At 39.3% G+C, this 20000-nt stretch overlaps 1 protein-coding gene and 1 long non-coding RNA gene across 9 annotated transcripts in view; one reads left to right on the forward strand and one right to left on the reverse strand.

The window, feature by feature from the left end:
- Window positions 1-20000, forward strand: part of LOC135223644 (unconventional myosin-XVIIIa-like) — a 1035943-nt gene that overhangs the window by 347777 nt on the left and 668166 nt on the right. For 2 of the 8 annotated variants that reach the window (XM_064262279.1, XM_064262280.1), the window contains exon 1: window positions 8193-9950. The exons of the other annotated variants lie outside the window; for them this stretch is intronic. In XM_064262279.1, coding sequence (XP_064118349.1) covers window positions 8421-9950 — 1530 coding nt within the window. In that variant the 5' untranslated portion in view covers window positions 8193-8420. Of the gene's footprint in view, window positions 1-8192; window positions 9951-20000 lie in introns of those variants that run through there. 8 annotated transcript variants of the gene reach the window in all.
- The window catches only part of LOC135223647 (uncharacterized), a 123785-nt gene that overhangs the window by 96230 nt on the left and 7555 nt on the right, over window positions 1-20000 (reverse strand). The gene's annotated exons all lie outside the window — the stretch shown is intronic.

Consider the following 20000-nt stretch of genomic DNA (forward strand, 5'->3'; position numbering starts at 1 on the left):
ACATGCTAAAGTTGTAAGGTTACTATCGAAAAGAAACATTTTTCTATAATTGGCACCACAAAGCAAACTACCCATCTAACTACCCTTGAGTCATTGTTTTATTAAGCACCTTTCACCTAGTTTAAACTCCAACACCTCGTCATCTCCTCTCTCTCTGGCGTGAGGTTTACGTTGTATGCAGACCTTACCGTTTTTAGTCACTCAGCTCTTTCCTTCTTTATGAATAGTAGTTTTCTTCTCTTTCCCTATTTTTACGTTCTGATTATTTTTTTAATTTATATATATATATATATATATATATATACCATATATATATATATATATATATATATATATATATATATATATATACTATATATTATATATATACACATATCTAATATATATATATATATATATTATATATATATATATTATACACATATATATATATATATATATATAATATATATATATATATATATATATATATATATATATATATATATATATAGATAGTGTATATATATAATATATATGTATATATATATATATATATATATATATATATATATATATGTATATGTAATATTACGTTTTTCTATTCTGGTACGAACACATAACTAAAAGGAATGCAGGTGAGACTTTTCTTATTGCCTAAAATGAAATAACATATAAAATACATCAATAAATACAGATATATAAAAACTTGTATTAAATATAGAACTAAATATAAAATAAATGCAGAATACTCACTCGTAATCCTGACTCTTCGTACTATTCTAGTTTTCTCCCTCCTCCATTGAAGAGTCTTGCATTTTTTTCCTCTTGACATTATGAGGTACAGGTGGAGGAGGGAGACGCGCCCTTACTGCTGATGGGCCGCCGCCCTTCGGCGGCCCTCTGCACCCTCCACTGTCGCTACATTAGGTGCACTCCAATATACGACTGCAATGTGGTACTTGCGGTCACACTCCCCGAACCTGCAAAGAGCTATATTGCAGGTGCGACAGAAGAACCGGTTGTCTCTCCTTCTGCCATTCATATGGCACACCCGGCACCGTTTCTGCCTGCACCCTTGTAGGAGCTCCGGTGTGTGATCCCTTGGCTGCAGCCGACACACAGGGTCCACTATCCGACGAGAAGTTGTAATCTGAGCAGGGGTGGGATCATCAAGGGCGGTGGCAGCAGGGGCATCGGCAGCAGGGGCAGCGGCAGCAGGGGCATCGGCAGCAGGGGCGGCGGCAGCAGGGGCGGTGGCAGCAGCGCGGTGGTAGCGGCGGCGGCAGCAGCGGTAGGAGCAGGACAACCGAAGTTGGCCCTCCTAACATGTGCCCTTTCCTCTAGGGGCAGATCTGCAGCTCGGGGCAGGGGTCAGTGATGGAAGGCCACTCATCGGGATTAAAGTTGATGAGGGCATTCCCGGCTACCTTGAGAAACTGGATGTGGGACAACCTCCGGAGGTCTGGATTGTAGTACCCACAGTAGAGGATGTAGGCATTCTGAAGGGCCAACTGAAGAATGTATTTGAGGAGCTTCTGTGTCCACCTCCTGGTTCTCCTGGCGAAGGGATAATACTGGATGAGTTGATCAAAGAGATCAACTCCTCCCATGTGCCTATTGTAGTGCCCAGTGACGGTAGGCCGCTTGACACGAAACTCCTCATACATAACTCGGCCCTGCCGACGTGTCTTCTTCCGCTGGACAATCTCTTCTTGGATGGGTTCATGACTCCTCGTAATCATGGGGACGAGTCGGACCCCCTTCCAACAGATGACGAAGACAGCTCCCTTCCGCTGCCACTCTGTCTCTCCTCTTGCCAGATGTTGCAGCTGGCTAACGAACCTCTTGAGGACATTCGGGGCCCCACTCACCAAACGAAGGGTACCACTGACATGCACACCTGCTTCATACAGTTCCTGGGCCAGGGATACCGAGTTATAATAATTATCCATAAACAGGTGGTATCCCTGGTTACGGAAACGATCCATAAGACTGAACACAGTGTCACGCAGCGTAGAGAATACCTCGGAATACACCGAGAAGTCCACGACGTATCCAGTGTTGGACTTCGTAATAAAAAAAAAAAGTTTCACTCCATATTTCTTTGGCTTCTTGGGGTTTTACACTTTAATGCTAAGATGTCCTTTGTAAGGCATCATCCCCTCATGCAAAGAAAGGTTCTTGCCAGGAACCACGAGAATTGTGCACCGTTCACGAATGTATTCCAACACTGGGCGGACTAAGATGAGGCGATCGGGGTTATTCAGGGGTACGGCCCTTCGGTTGAAGGGGTTGAAATACCTGTCCAATGCCAGGAAACTATCACGGGGCATAATGCCGGGCACATTGGGCATACTTAAATAAAAATTCCGCCTCCAATATTGCCTGATGTCGGCAGCAGGCATCATACCAAAAAAAATGTGGAGCCCCAAAAAATGCGCCATGTCCGTGAGGTTGCAGCCCCGCCAGCGACCACCCCTCATCGCTTTCGGATGACTGACCTTCACCTTGGCTGGCGCGACGCTCCGACCTTCTATGTGCCCATGCGCGCGCACGTACTCGGGCACAATTTCACACTCGAAACCCCCCCACTGGCCCATTTCCCTCACTTAGGCCCTCGCTTTCTGTGTCGTCATCGGCAACAAAACTAGACGATGATAACTCCTCCTCCTCCTCAGATTCCCCCTCATACTCACTAAAACTACTAAATTCGAGCTCACTTTAGGCATGTGACCCTCGAACGGACATTGGGGGCAAATATTCATCATCACTAACATCGGGAGTGATGTCCTCGTCACTAGATGACCAACCGCCATCAAACTGAGGACTTGCGACATGCTGCCGATCGAGCTCTAATAACTAATCGTCAATGTCCTTTGGTTCGAGGCCTCCCAAATGCCTATGAATGCCCCTAAGGACACCCCGATGCTTCCTAGGGGTTATTAAAGGCACACGAGACACACGTTGTGGTCCTTGAACACTTTCATCCACACGAGGCCGCACAGAATGGCGTTGAGGAGCGAGGTCATCTTGGGTACTTGGTCCCTTGCCAGCATCCAAGTCCAAAATACGTCTCACATGATCCCTCCTGAGGGGTAAAACACGCCTTTCACGCTCCATACGATGTTCAGACATCTCTACGTACGTCTTGTACCACCACAAATACTCAAACTCGCAAAAGTTCGGCAAAACACGATTGCGGCAAAAGATCGCTCTCGGACAACGTGTTGCTGATGCTGGCTGATGCGAGGAGGCATTTCGCCCATGCGCACCTGGGTCACGCTTGCAAACAAAACAACAGCTTGATCCGTGAACTCCCGGCATCCCCCAAGGCGCGTGATTCAAAAGTTTTCGCCTAGTAGGCCTATAACTATTTTTCCGCAAATTGTTAAAAAAACTTTTTTTCGTCGACGTACCATACGTCAGTTCGGCATACGACAGACAATTTTCGTTGATGTTTAATATGTCCAATCGGCGTTAAAGGGTTAAGTAGTTCAGAAGAGGAAAGAATAGCAGATTTAATAATATAAATAAGAATGCTAATCCTGATATTGGAATTTTACTTGGATCTCAAGAACCTGAGACTTATAACAAATATCTTTCTTTTGACCTCGACAAAAACATAAAAGCCCTTAATATATATTTGATGTCCATAGAGCTATTGTGAAATGCATTGGCAGAGAACCAAAGATAGCCTCTCAAGGCGAAGGAATCTTGGTTGTAGAAGTTTCATCACCAGATGAAAGTAGAAAATTACTATCTATAACACTGTAGAAGGAAGCTCAGCAAAATGCACTCCTCACAAAACAATGAATCAGTCTAAAGGAGTAGTGTATAGTACTGAACTCGTACATTATTCTGAGGAGACACTGAAAAGAATTTGCTGATCAAAAGGTGGTTGATGTGAGACGAATCAAGAAAAAAGTATGGGGAACAATACATCCAACAACTACATTGATACTCACCTTTGATTGTTTGAGACTCCCTAAATTTCAGAAAGCTGCATGGCTTCACCTGTCAATTAGACAGTATATTCCCACTCCCAGAAGATGTTTCCATTGCCAAATGTTTGGCCATCTGATTACAACATGCAGGAAAAAAGAAAGAAATGAACCAGCTATTTGCTTTGACTGTGGAAGAAAAGAGCATGGGAATTGTGAGCTTACTCCATGCTGCCCTAATTGTGGGGGAGACCATAATGCAGCACAAAAGTCATGTATCAAGTATCTCATTGAAAAAGTAACACTATGTATCAAGACTCAAGAGCGTATTACCTTTAAAGAGGCAAGACAGAAGACTCTGCAGAAATTCAACACCCAGTAGTCATTTGTAGATGCAGTAAAATGGGGAAAGACAAAAGAAATGGAATCTCAAAAAGTCTAATGAAGATAAAGAAGAAAAAATGGTTCCCGGGACAATTGTCAACTTTAGGTGGATTTAATAAGACAGCCAATCTACAGTAATATTTCTGCATATCCAACAATGTTAAGCACATCAAAAACCTGAAAGGGAAACTTGGTAAAACGTGCAATTTTAGACAATTGAAAATCACGGGAATTCCCGGGATTAGGACTAATTTTAACCCGGAATCTCGGGATTAAATAAAAGCACCAAAACAGCAATTGCTACACATCACATATTATGTAATATATATATATATATATATATATATATATTATATATATATATATATATATATACACATACATACATACACCTACGTATATATACCTATACCTATATCTATGTAGTGGTACCTCGTTTGTCGAACGTTTCTTATGTCGAACTTTCTGTTTTTTCGAACAAAATTTTCGAGAAAATTTTGTATCGTTTGTCGAACAAATTCTTGTACTTCGAACTGACTGATTATGTAGTTTATACTTGAATTCGACGGCCTACTGGGTCGTACAAGTTACTGTATTAATTTATTTTCATTTACAATATGTAGTTTAATAAGAATATTATTATTCGACAAAATAAATAAAAGTATAAAGCATTTAATATAAAAATATAGCCTTCAATATAAAATTTAACATAAAAGATGTATAAAATCATACGTAATCGCGGTGACGTCACGCCCAGCTGACTTGAGACTGAACGAGGGAGCGTTGATAAGTTGAGGAGAGATGAAGAGAGTTAAAATATTACTGTATTGAGAATTTCCCAATGAATTTAACGTAATGATAAAATATGAAAACAAACAAATGCAATACAGAAAAAAAGTCTTAATTGAGCGAGTGTTCGGTGCGCCGAGTGAGACGGTCTAGTGGAATAATATTAACAAATAAGTAAATGAAAGAACAAAGCTTTTCACAATAAAATTTAGCACAAATGATGAAAATCATTCGTCATTGCGGTGACACACAGCTAACTTGAGGTAGGGGGAGGGAGCGTTTATATTTTTGAGTAATAATGAATGTAAAATATGTACGTAAAAGCAATACCAGTTCACATAAAAATAAAATGTTATTTCACAATTAATTTAACATGAGTCAGTGTTAGGTGCGCTGAATGAGATGATAGAGAGGAGAGAGAGAGAGAGAGAGAGAGAGAGAGAGAGAGAGAGAGAGAAGGAAAGGGGGGGTTGGGGAAGGGAAGAACGGCCCTGCTCCCCAGTGACTTATCAGCTGATCTGGGATTATTATTCGCCCATTTCTTTCACTTACACTTGATTTTCCCAAATCACTTTTATTTTTGCTACGGTAAAATACCATTCTAGTGACAAAACCAAAACCTGTCTAGTGACAAATGCTTGTTACGATATTTTACTAGTGTAAAAGTAATTCAGTTCTGTGATAAACAAACTGGCGCCGCTTTCGGCTTCTGGCATGCCTTCGATTGTTTGTTGAAACGGCTTCCTTGTGAAAAGTTATTTTATCTCTTTCCTTTTCTTGTATTCTTGACTTATTACTTATTTGTTTGCAAAATCCTCATGTTTGTTTTAAATGTCTGAAAACGTCTGCCGTTTGGCAACAGTAAGTTGATGTATTGTGGTATAATTGATCTCTTTCGTGCACTTAAGATCCAAGTGTAAACACGCTTATCTCTCTCTCTCTCTCTCTTCTCTTCTCTCTCTCTCTCTCTCTCTCTCTCTTCAGACAATCGGACACACACACACACATTATCGATTCCTTTGATTGTCTTTGTACCTAATATGTGAATAAAATTGATTTTATCCACCTATGCATACTGCAACCAAATTTGCCCCTATTTTTGTACTTAATTTTATCCCAGGATTTCCCAGGAAGTGCAAAAATATCCCGGGATTATTAAACCTTGAAAATTGTCTGGGATCCCGGGAAGCAAACCCTGGTGTGTGTTTGCTGTAATTCATCTAGGGATTTAGTATAGCAAAAAGGGTGGGATGTTGATTGAGAAAGTGCGGATTGAGACAAGGAAGAAAGTGTGCAGGTCAAGTGTTCGTTATGAAACGAAACAGTTATGTGAGAAGTGTAGAGGTGAAGAGAAAAAACTGTGACATTCATGGACGAAGGAAAGTCTAATGGCAGAATGTAATAAGGAGGGTTTTCAGGATTTATAGTACTATAAGTTGTTTGGAGATCATGTAATTTTATATAATGGACGGGGAGCGTGTTAGGTGTAAGTAGCAAAGGCAGATTTAAAAAGGTTGAGGAGGTGGCATCAAAGAGATATTTCAAAGGGCCTCAACACCACGAAGCGATTGAGATGAATGGCGCAGTGTGCGAGACAACAACTGTTGAGGAGGAGCCTTTGTTCAGATCAAGCGGACTGACTGACTGTGTTCTCATATCCGGCTCATCCATGACTGATTGAGCAGGTAATATATGGAAGTGGTATTTATGGTTGTCTTGTTTTTTCTTGGGACCCGCCCTGTTACATTTTTCCCCCGTATGCCTTTTCTGCAAAAAAGGGGGGCAGTGCCCCAAGGTGTTGCCCTTTTAGTTGTCAGTGGGTGGCGACGAGATTAGGCACCTTGTCCCACGCGTGCCTCAGAGGGCTGCTTATCGCTCGGTCGGTGTCTGTCTTTACCCTGCAGTAACCCATCCTTGCACGGACAGACAGACAGACAGACACAACGCTGCTTAACTCTGTTTATCGAACGAAACAAATATATATTGCCAATTAATGCATGTACATAGGTATATATTTATTTACATATATATTATATACAATATATCCTTACATACATTATATATATATATATATATATATATATATATATATATAATATATATATATATATATATGTGTAGTATGTATATATTATATATATATATATATATATATATATAATATATATATATATATATAGTGTACTATTATACATACATACATACTCACACGCACACAGTCCATACACTTTTACATATATCCTCATATATGTAAAAATGTTGGAGAAATTTTTGTTTTCTTTGATTATGAAAAAAAGAGCAAAACAATAACGGTTGTGGATGTCGCTCAAGTATTGTATTAGTTTTATTGAGCTGCATGTGGCAGCTATGGATGGAGCCTACAACCCGACCACTACGCGCAGTTTTATGTGGAAAGTCCAGCATAACGTTCAGTTAAATTCTAATTTCATTAAATTGCTAAAAAACCATCATCGACATTTATTGTTATTTAAAACTGAATGCTGCGAAGTTTGTTGGCTGAATATAAAGTTGGTTTGATTGAATAGTAAATTAGTGAATAGGAGTGATAACCGACCTAATGGTCTTCTAGGACGTTGATGTTAGAGATGTCGTCGAGGGATTTCAGTTGCGCACACAGCGGTAAAATAGCAGTATCGTCGGATGGATAAAGGTAATTTGACGACAGGTGTTACAGGCAGCCAGGCTCGGTGCTGAAAGTGGAATGAGAAGGATGTTTTTTTAGTAGAGAGAGAGAGAGAGAGAGAGAGAGAGAGGGCGGGTGTGTGTTGTGTGGTGTGGGGGGGGGTGGGGGGGGGGGGGGGGGGAGATCCTACGATGATATGAAAGTAAGGCCACTGGTAGTAATGGTAGCGGTAGTAGTGGAGGTGAAGGTGCCTGTGGTGTTGGGGCATGGTATACTGAGAAACCCACTATGGTACCCAGGGAGTCCAGTCCTAACCCCCTTTCTCCAGGTCCTTACCATCCACATCGCTCCTATGACCACCCCCATCATAACAGGGGGACCAGAAGGACTGAAGGAGTGTGTAGGTTTTGGTGAGGAGGAGGAGGAGGAGGTTTTGTTAGTTGGCCTCGCTATCTTGCCGTGTGTAGACGGCGGCCGGTGTGTCCCGTCTTTACTTTCCCTGTCGCTGCTGTGATTTTAACGCTTACCTCGAGAAAACTGGCCCGAAAGGAATACAGAAATACTTCGCTAGTGGTTGCATTATTAGCGAATTTGTTTGCTTGTGTGTGTGGTCGTCGCTGTAGTCCGCTGTATCACATGTTAGTGCGAGGACTTTTTTTTCCCCCACATCTGTTGCCATCATGCCAAGTCCCTTTGATTTATTTGGGCCTTTCGAGAATTCGCTGAGGACATACCACAAACCTCAGTTCCGAACAAAACCTTGCCCCAACGGTATCCACATTCCAGAAAATTGCACTTGTGATCCAAATCATGAGTGCAGGAGACCCCATTGTGCCAACGACGTCCCCCTTGATCCTTTAAGCCGTTTGACCATCGGCACTCCTTTTGGGCCGATGACATCTATTACAGAGTCTCCTCCAGCGCACAAATGTCGATCTACTGGATGCTCTCCTTCTCCTCCTGCAACTCCTACTAAGGCCCCTAGTGCTTTTTCATTAGCCATCATTGATCGCCTCTATTCAACGCGAACTCATGCTTCTTCAGCCAAGATGAAATCAAGTGTATATGGACGAGGAGGAGGAGGAGGAGGAGGAGGAGGAAGAGGTTCATCGCCGAGTGGTCGTGCCCAAGGCATGGGAGGAGACACCATCGTACAAGATTACATACCTCGAGATGACGGTTCTTCCGACGACAGCGGAGGGGGGGTTATAAACATAGGCCGAAAGGCCGGAACTAGACTCATCTCCCAGTTGATCGGAGATCGAGCCGTTGGTAGCCACGATCACACTCGAAGGGACGGGGCATCGCCCTCCCCCACGAGGCGAGCTCACAGTATTGGGCCTCATCGTTCGGCAACCACCACCACTATCGCCTTGGCTAGCTGTCATAACAGCAGGAGCAGTAAAAGTGAGATCCGTGGGAGCCGAAAGAATGGGTATCCTACTCGCCGTTCTCAATCCTCTCATGCTGCTATTCCCGTGAAGATGGGGCTCACAGCGATTCCTGGGGCCATTTCCAAACATCATCACCATCACCACCATCGTAAGCGGACAAGTGAAAGCGATGCTTCCTCTAGCGAATTTTCATCTCCGGAGACATCTCCGGGATCTACTCCTACAAGTACTCCATTGTCGACACCAAGGAAAGTCCTGTCCCCCAAGAACAGCGGGGCTCAGCTTCTCCCTGCTAAGACTTGTGCTGCTTCCAAGAGAAGTGCCAAGTGCCCTTATGCACGGCCTTCGGCCGTATTTTGTGGAAGTAATGGTCGTGGAAAAATCAAACCGACACCACTCAATAAGAGTGCCAGTGATGGTGTCGAGCGTTTTCGAACCAGTGTGGGTATGCGTTCTGTGAAGGGAAGTGAGCAGATGCCCCTTTCTGCTTACTCCGTGGAAGTAGGTTGTGCCAAGAGGATCGTGATCGATGACATATTGACGGAGGAGGTCCGTAGTAAGGTCGCTCGTGTCTCGTCTGATTCCCGAGTCGACGAACTGCTGGCTCAAGCTCACATGGCACTGGAAAGTCTCACACCTGAATCACAGAATGGTGGTGCTCCTGTGTTGATTGATCGAACGTCTTCTTCCTGTTCCCCTGGACAGGACTCCCTCAGGAGGCTAGCTATTGCACATGCCAGGAAGGAGAATGGCAAGAGTTACAAAGACCTCACTCAGATTCTGCAGGAGAAGATTGAGGAGCTTGATGATGCTATGGTGAGATAATAAAGATGCATATCCCATTGACGACATTCTTCGAATGCAGATTTTGCTAACATTTTTGCGCTATTGTTTTTTTTACAGCAAGTCATGATACAACCGAAGAACTAATGATTTGCTGTGTAGCGGTGGGTGGGAGGGTGAAGGGTTAATGTTGACCGAAGGGTAATGAATGATATACGTATACACACAAACACACACACACACACGCACGCACGCACGCACGCACGCACGCACGCACGCACACACACACACACACACACACACACACACACACCACACACACATATATATATATATATATATATATATATATATATATATATATATGTGTGTGTGTGTGTGTGTGTGTGTGTGTGTGTGTAGCCTGTGTGTGTGTGTGTGTGTGTGTTTCATATCAAATAATGTTTTTCCTTTGAAGGCAATATAAACAATGTTTTATTACTATTATCTTGTGCTCAGCATTACATTCTCAGTACACAGCAAATAATTAGTTGTTCGGTTCTATAATTATCTTTATTCATTCCTCTCATCACATATGCATGCATACATTAATATATATATATATACACGCGCGCGCGCGCATAGATATAATGAATTTTTGTCACATTCACCAGTGACTTTCTCTCATACAATCCTCTCTCTACCATGGACATACGTTAGAATTCCCCCAAGTTGACGTTGATAACCGCAAGAAGTTCATCCTCAGTTCAGCACATTAGGTATGAATGTGTCATTGACTATTGTACTGCCTTTTTGTTGGGGGTGGGGTTGGGGGGGTGGGGTGGGGGCCTCTTGTCAAGGAAACGGCTTCATGTTGAAAATGGCTGCAGACAGAGGCCAAGACTGGGTATTTCCTCAAAGGAGGAAATGAAACGAAAGGAATAAAATGAATCATTGTCAAAACGAAGACCATTGGTTTAAAAAAAGAAAGAAGGCATGGAAATGTGGAAAATTGTCAGTCGTCTGATATTAGGGGAATAGATTAAATTCATAAAACAACCTTTTTTTAACATTGGAAATTTTAGTAGGGTATTTATACTATTTATTTCCATTTGGTTTCTTTTGAAGGAAATTATTTCTTAATTGTGGTGAGTCATAGTTTGCAAAGTTATATCAAAGTTAGGATTGTCTTAGTCAAAGGGATAACTTCAAATTTTCTGTTTAAAATATCTTGCCTTGAATTTCATATATATCAACTATTATATAGCTCTGCTTTTTGACGTACATCAGCCACATTCTCCTGATATGATATGCATTACTCAACTGTCTTTATTGACATTACAAGGAACAATCGCGGTCTGACAAATTCAGGAGATAAAATTCCTTTTTGTGTATTGTGTAGCATTTTAAGAGTATATACTTTTAGACCGGTACCAAGAACTTGTTTGTGGAACTTTTTAAGGTATTAGTATAACAATTCCGAGAACTCTCTTGTATAGTTTTGAAATATATGTTTGTATGGCAGTGCAAAAAGAATAAGTATTTGTTATAAAAATATACTTAAGATACTACACTACACTGCATACTCTGCATACTCTTGTAAACTGTAAATGTCTTTACAGTTTACAAGATTTGAATTATTTTCCACAAGTTGTACCAGCTCTTTAGAGTGTATTGAGCATTTGCAGTCTTGCATTGTGTATTGCTGTTGAGAAAAAGTGCTACATCTATATATCTAAAACATTTACCTAAATTTTATACACATTCTTCAAGACTCGTACTTTTTATAATCGTGCCCATAGCATTGATTGAAGAATGGCCAGAATTACTGTCTACAAGAATACAAATATGGTCCTTTGAAGTTAGCTGTTTTTAAATATTCATTTGAAATTTGGATAAGCATACACTGTTGTTAATAGAGAAATCTTGTTCGAAGGTTATTAATACAGAATTCTTCTGAACTGTTAAGTGATATGAATTTTACCCTCTAGTTATTATCAGCATTCATAGGCATCTTTCAAGCTCTTAGTAGGAACAGTAGTGCACAGCTTATTTATTAAAATGATACACAGGAACTGAGACGACTCCTGGTATTTTACATCTTTAGTCTAATTTTGAGCCTTTCTCATTGTTATCAGTTATTCACGTACCCATTATTCACAATCTTTTTGGTATATATACACAAACATACACACACACACACACACACGCGCACACACAATTTTATATATATATATATATAATATATATATATATATATATAGATATATATATATATATTTGTGATATATAGTATATTATATATATATATATATATAGATATATTTGTGTGTATTGTGGTGTAGTTTAAGAATTTCTTGGCACAAAACGATGGTGGATAATTGATAACAATAAGATTCATTTCAGTAGCTCCGTTCTATTTTAGTGAACTGTAAACACATTAGTTATTGATTACGTATATGTATGCATGTTCATGTGTGTGTATAGAAGATCGTAGTCGTGACGTCGCGGGTCACGTGCTGGGCCACCCGGCTGTTTTCGCTCCGTAAGGAAATAGAAGGCCCATATTTTAATCGCCCATAAAATCATTAATATGATGAGTTAGCATTTAGAATCATATATTTTGATTAATAAAAAAACAAATACATAAAGTCATAAGATTTGGTTCTTAGTTGTCATTTTATATTTTTGATGATCAACAAGTATTATTTACATGTTATTATGTAAATTTGTACGTTTCTTAATCAAAATATAGGAGTCTCAATGCTAACATCTTATTAACGATATTCTGGCCGTTTCAAATCCGGCCACATTAATTTCTTACGGAGCGAAAACAGACAAGTGGCCGAGGGAACGGTGGTGATTGCATCACACCACGGTACTCTCTCTCTCTCTCTCTCTCTCTCTCTCTCTCTCTCTCTCTCTCTCTCTCTCCTCTCTGCTTTTTCTTATCTAATATATATATATATATGTCGTAATGTTATATATATATCTTTTAATAATGAAACATTCTCTCTCTCTATCTCTCTCTTTATCTCTCCTCTCTCTGCTCATCTCTTCTCTCTCTCTCTCTCTCTTCTCTTTTCTTTATATATATATTATGATCTCTATATATATATTATATATATATATATACGTTATGTATATATATCTGTTAATATAATTCGAACACATCTCGCTCTCTCTCTCTCTCTCTCTCTCTCTCTCTCTCTCTCTCTCTCTATTTTCTTTTTTCTTTATATATATATATATATATATATATATATATTATATATATATAATATATATAATATACATATATGTATGTATGTATATATGTATGTATAAAATATATATATATATATATATATAGTATATATATATATATATTATATGTGTGTTGTGTGTGTGTGTGTAATTAGTTTGCACTGCACCTATTTATGTTCAAAAGTTAAGCTATATACAAAAGTTGTATTGAGAGTACTACACTATATAATAAGGAAATATTTTCGATATGAAAGTATGCTTGTCGACCACAATCCTGTTCGATTGCTGTCAGAATTACTGGCTCTTGCAATGTTTGGGGAGCATCTGATAAACGGTTGTTTTTGTTTGTAGTTTTTAACGCAAGCTAACGACAGATTAGGCCTTAGTTATTCCTGTCATTGCCTGTCGAGTTGTCAACTAAAAAGTTTGCTTATGAATAATGACCTTGATGAAATCACATAGTGTCCACTTGATTCATGGCGCTTCTACCACATTGCTGCTATTAATGGATTAGCGCCGGTTGACCTAGTGTGACAGATTTCTCTTAAACTCACAGTTTATGCATCTAAAAAAAATAAAGGACCTTAAATTGAATCTTGGCTATTGTTTGAATGCCCAGGGTATACGTACCCTTCTGTTTCAAGTATAGTCAATAGTCAAGAGGAAAAGTACAGGGCTTTCATTCTTGTTACCGCCTGAATGTCTTTCGAGTACTGTACCTCCTGAATGTCTTTTCGAGTACTGTACCTCCTGAATGTCTTTTCGAGTACTGTACCTCCTGAATGTCTTTTCGAGTACTGTACCTCCTGAATGTCTTTTCGAGTACTGTACCTCCTGAATGTCTTTTCGAGTACTGTACCTACAGTGCGGGTTTTATCGCAATTGTAGTATCGATAAACATCAAGTTCATTGAAATAGTATTGCATGTTTAATCACAGAAGGTTAAGTTTGAGGTATTATAGTTCAGGTAATGAATAGGAAAGTTGCACCTGAACTTTTGTCGTCATATTTTTTTACGTTTTATCAGTTTCTTTCTCAAGACAACTAAGGCTAAGTATACTGAATACATTCAATGTGCATTGCCATTATAATTATCACACACTTTGCTATAACTTTCAATTTTATATCCTCGGGCTTTTGTTTCTTCACTCCACTCCATTATCTACAAATCAGTCTAGTCAGTATACGAGGTGACATTTCATTTTAAGCTCAATTCATCTCTGCAGTGGTCCCAGCGTAGACCGGTGTTTTCCTTTTCGTTTCTTTATTACTGAATCCACTTCATATAGGTAGGTATTGTGGATCCATTCATCAGCATATATACTACGTTTTCCTCAGCTTTTGGTGTGTCAGTCAACTTATTCACCTTATATCTTATATGCAGACCTCACAAAAATGCTCCACTCAGCATCATCATTCTTTATCGGGTGTTAATGACACTTCCCGTCTTTTGACAGGTATTTTTCCCTTTCCTTTTCACCTATAGATATGGCATTAATAATCCTGTGTGCTACCCAGATATCATTGCCACTCCTTGATGAATACATGGCTTTATCACCATCTGTTATCCAAGGTTTCTATCATGTTAACCAACTTCAGAATTTTGAAGTGCTGTTAAAGATGACAAAAATCAACGTATCTGGTAACATGAAACTTACACATTCTTTCTCAATCACAGAAAGAAACAAGATGATAATGGCATGGAGTACAATAAAAGAGTATAATAAATTTTGAATGTCAAAGAACAGCAATGCAATCCGCATGAAAGTATTTCCCATTAACTTCTTACTTAATGTATACATATGGACTGAGTTATAGGTCTTGAACTTGATTTCTTAAAAATATACCATGTAAAAATGATGGTTATAGGAGATACAATTTCCACTTTTTTCCTTCTCTGTACGGTTGCAGGAAAGTTGATCGTTAGCTGTTAGACGAATGAACTTCTGAATGAATTCAGCTTTGCAAGTGGTGTCGATGATACAGAATTTTGGGAGCTAAAAGGTCATTATGTTGTAATTCAAAAACACTTGTTGTCTTCAGTTGTCACAATACAGAGAAAACACATTTTCCCCACCACTCCATTACACGAGATAGCTGCCATTGGTGGCCTCTCCCTTTCAGAACTTGTTTCATTAATATTTATCTAAGAAAATATATACCTCGCATTAGATTATATTTTTTAAGCTGTAAGTGAGATCTGGCACACTTTCATGAGTGGAGTAGACTTTGGGCCATTAGGCTTAACCATACTAAAACTCAATGTATGACAGTTACTTCATCCTTAACATTTTTGCCATGCATCCTGTTTTACATTTAAATGATACGGCTTTGAAAGCCAGTGGCTCTGAAGACTTTATGTGTCACTTTTGAGAGGCATATACGTAATACTGCTTCCTCGGTTTCTCAAAAAAGTTGATCTCTTACGGAAATGTTTTCGAATGTTTTAGGATGTAACTCTTATCTAAGTTCCGTAACTCCTTTCTTCTTCTTCTCCTCCTCTTCCTTCTTCTTCTTCTCCTCTTCCTTCTTCTTCTTCTTCTTCCTCTGGAATACTGTTCCACAGTGTGATCTTTGGTGCTGATTCTCATCTCAAACTCGTGTGACATAGACGCAAAATGAGTTCATTATATTTGTTGCATAAAATACACTTCAATGACAAGCATCTCTACACTTCTTTAACTGACTTACCTGACAAGCATCTCTACACTTCTTTAACTGACTTACCTGTGTTTGCTTGCAACAGGAGGCAGGTTGCTACTGCAAATAGTGTGTCGTTTTCTATCATCAGAATCAGTACTTAGTTTGCTTGGAGCTTAGTCTTGACTGCAAATAAAATGTGGAATGGTTTTCGATATATATATAGTTGTGGAGTCTTATTTACAAATATTTAAGCGACGAGCAAATTCATTCCTGCTCTCTGCTGACGTCTTCTGAATTTCGTGCGTATCGGTTTGGTTTTCAATTCATTCAGACTCATTTATTTATCCACTTTTCTCTCTCTCTCTCTCTCTCTCTCTCTCTCTCTCTCTCTCTCTCTCTCTCTCTCTCTCTCTCTCTCTCTCTCTCTCTCTCTCTCTCTCTGCTGTCTGATTTCCTTTTGGAGCCCTCTTGGGAATATAGCCGGTTTACTCTTTCCATAAGGGCTTTCAGCTGAAGACTTGAAGAAAGGAAGAAAAGTATATATCCTTTGTCGTGAATCATATCTCTTCAAGTTGTAATTTTGCAGTAGCAACCGGAAGAGAGCTGTCAAGTTACTAAGCATCCACTGTGAGGCCATAGTAAGGAAGTTGCTCCGCTTCATAGTTACTGGATTGACATTTTTTGTTTACTCTGCTCGGGCTTTATCAGCGCCTGTCCCCAACGTTTGTTCCATTAAGGGACCAATGCATCGCCATCACATTCTTTATTACCACTGATAAGGCGCGCATGCTGCAACTCCATTTTTATATGATCGCCCTTGTGAAATGAAACTTTGGAATATGTTATTTACAATTACTTGCAATTGAGCTTTCGTTACATAAATGAGTAAGATATAACAGTTGTTTTTTATCATTCGTACATAAATTATATTTTTACTCTTCCTTTCGATTTCATGATGATACTGGTTTGAAACTGAACATTTTTTTAACCCAATTTGTAACGCTAGAAGCCAAATCTTCATTATCATGTGACTCTTGAAGACTGTCGTGAATTATTTGTCCTTGTTTTTCATAGTGATCTATGTAAAAGTACCTGTCTTAAGTATTCTCAAGGCATGTCGTCTCTCTCTGGGAAGCCTTTCATGGGGAATACACAGAAAAACGCCCTAGATGTATACTATTAAGGCAAATACTAACAAATGGCAACCCTCAGCCTAAGTGGTTCAACAGAGAAATTAAAGATACAAATCAATGAACCCACACCCAACACCAGTAGAAGTAAGCAGGCATAAAGAACTCTGTAGATTGGGGGACAAATTAGTAAGAAATGCAAAAATAAATGAGGATAAGAGAGTTGTATCAGTCTGTAAAAAAATCCAAAATAATTCTTTGTACATGTTAATTGTAGGAAACCAATAAAAAATAGCATAGGTCCCCTAAGAGACAATAGAGGTAACCTGGTGAACTCAGACTTTGAAAAAGTAGAGTTATTGAATAAGTTTTTACTAGTGTATTCACAATTAAAGACACTACTCAATACCGGAACCTGCTATTAAATATGTTGAGGAACCGTGGGGCAAAATAATATTTACAGAAGAGGACATTAAAAACAAAATAGACAAACTGGACAAGTTCAAATCTCCTGGCCCGGATGGGATTCATCCAAGAGAAATTAAAGAGCTAAAAGAAGAGATATTTCCTCTCTTATATAAACTCTACAGTAAAATTGCTGAACAAAGAAAGGCACCAAAAGGATGGAAACTAGGTAATGTGCCCCTAGTTTACAAAAAAGGTGCAAGAGAAGAGCCGGGAAATTATAGACCAATCTGTTTAACGTCGGTCGTTTGCATGATTTTTGAGTCCATAATTGCAGATGAAATTGTGGATCACATTGATAGAAACAACTTGTTGTTAAACAGCCAACACGGTTTCAAACAAAACAGATCATGCCTATCAAACCTCTTGGAATTTTTTCATAACATGCTTGGTATTTACGACAGTAGTAGAGCAATAGATGTACTCTACTTAGATTTCCAAAAGGCCTTTGACAAAGTCCCACACAAGAAACTGATGACAAAAGTTAGAGCTTTAGGAATTGTAGGAGAAACAGCAGACTGGGTTGAAGACTGGCTAACTTATAGAGAGCAGAGAGTCGTAATAAATGGTGAAGAATCGGAATGGGCAGATGTAACAAGCGGAGTTCCTCAGCGTTCTGTCCTTGGCCCTCCCTTGTTTTTTTATATATATTAATGACATTAATATAGGCTTAACTAGCAGGATAGCCAAATTTTGCAGATGACACCAAACTAGGTGTAAATGCAGCAAACCCAGATGCAGTGGAAAGTTTAAGAAATGATCTAATGAAAATAGGAGAGTGGTAAAAAAAATGGCAAATGCCTTTTAACGTAGATAAGTATAAAGTGTTACAAAGCACCAACAACCCACATGCCAGCTACACGCTGCTTGGGAATGACATAAGTAGTGTAGAACAAGAGGAGGACCTTGGATGTCATTATTACTAAGGACTTAAAATCTACAAAACAATGCATAAAAGCTGAAAAGAAGGCACAGAAACTAGTGGGATACATAAAGAGCCAGTTCAAATACATAAGTAAGGAAACGGCGCTGCAGCTCTACACATCAATAGTTAGACCCCTTCTTGAGTATGCAGTACAGTTTTGGTCACCGGCACTAAGAAAAGACAAATAGATTAGGAGTACAAGCAAGAGCCAGAAAGTTAATTCTATCCACCAGGCAAATAGGTTACCGAAGACGAACAGAGAGGCTGAACATGTATGGCTTAGAAACACGACGATTGCGAGGACAACTAATAGAAACATTTAAAATACTGAAAGGCATAACAAAAGTAGACGGTAACCTATTTACACTAAACGAAAACCAGACAAGAAATAATGGATGGAAACCAGAACTGAAGAGATGCAACAAATCTCATTGTGGGAACATCTTTACATACAAGATATGATATGTGACACGTGGAATAAACTGCCACCAGAAGTTGTAAACAGCAACAGTGTGAAAGAGTTTAAAGGAAAGCTAGACAAAATCATTAGGACACTGTGAATGCTCAGTAAAACCTGTTCCTACTGATAAATGAGTAGACGATGTCTATTCGGATGGACTAACAAGTCTTTGAGACATCCTAATCTTTGTAACCATGTTATACAGCTCTCATATTCACTCTACTCTCTCTCTCTCTCTCTCTCTCTCTCTCTCTCTCTCTCACACACAAGGTAAATGATGTAATTACAAAATATAACTAAAACAATACAAAACAAATGGAAGTTGTTGCGCGATGATAAAAACGTAGGGAACAGTGATGAACTTGCGTAAGAACACTAACAAAGAGCGAAAGGCGGTTTGAGGTTGTTAACTAACTTTCACTTCTTAAGAGGTCTTAAAGGAAGACCTTGAATTAAAATATTTGCAGCGACTAACGCATTCCTGATTTTTTTCCCCGCTGTTGTCACTGCTGTTATTGGAGACCATCTTTGGCGGATTTCATTCGATGATTACGCCTTGTGATCGTTTCATGTACCGAAAGTGAATATGTGCAGGTGGCTATGTAAAATCTAGCATTAAGTAGCGAGATTTGCATCTCATTTAGTCTCATACTATATTCAGCCATTTAAATAATACGCGATGGAAAAGAGAACTAAATATTCTGGGACCTTTTGTTGTTGTTGTTGTTGTATGGTGCTTTAACGTTGCATGGTTATTCAGCAACGGGACCAACGGCTTTACGTGACTTCCAAACCACGTCGAGAGTGAACTTCTATCACCAGAAATACTCATTTCTCACTCCTCAATGGAATGGCCGAGAATCGAACCCGCGACCACCGAGGTGAGACGCTAATACCATACCAACCACGCCGCTGAGGCGCTCTGTGACCTTTTGGGAAGAACTAGTTCTCACGTTATAGAGCATTTTTTAGTCTGTGAAAGAAGTTTATTTGTAACAACAATAAAGGAAAAACAATTAGGCTAATGCTAAAGAGAAAACGAATTGTTTGCGTCCAAGAACAGCATGTTTTAACCTCCATTGCGAGTACGATCATTCAAAAATTTAATGTTCTGACATTATTAGAGTACAAGCTGAACGTAAGACAGTTGATCAGAATGTTCTTGCCAGATCCCCCGTCGATTTTTGTTTGAATGCAGGAATTGTGTGATTGGCTTTTTGTGCAGTGACTGAAGT

Source organism: Macrobrachium nipponense, chromosome 10 (assembly GCF_015104395.2).
Source record: "Macrobrachium nipponense isolate FS-2020 chromosome 10, ASM1510439v2, whole genome shotgun sequence".
NCBI classification, from domain to species: Eukaryota; Metazoa; Arthropoda; class Malacostraca; order Decapoda; family Palaemonidae; genus Macrobrachium; species Macrobrachium nipponense.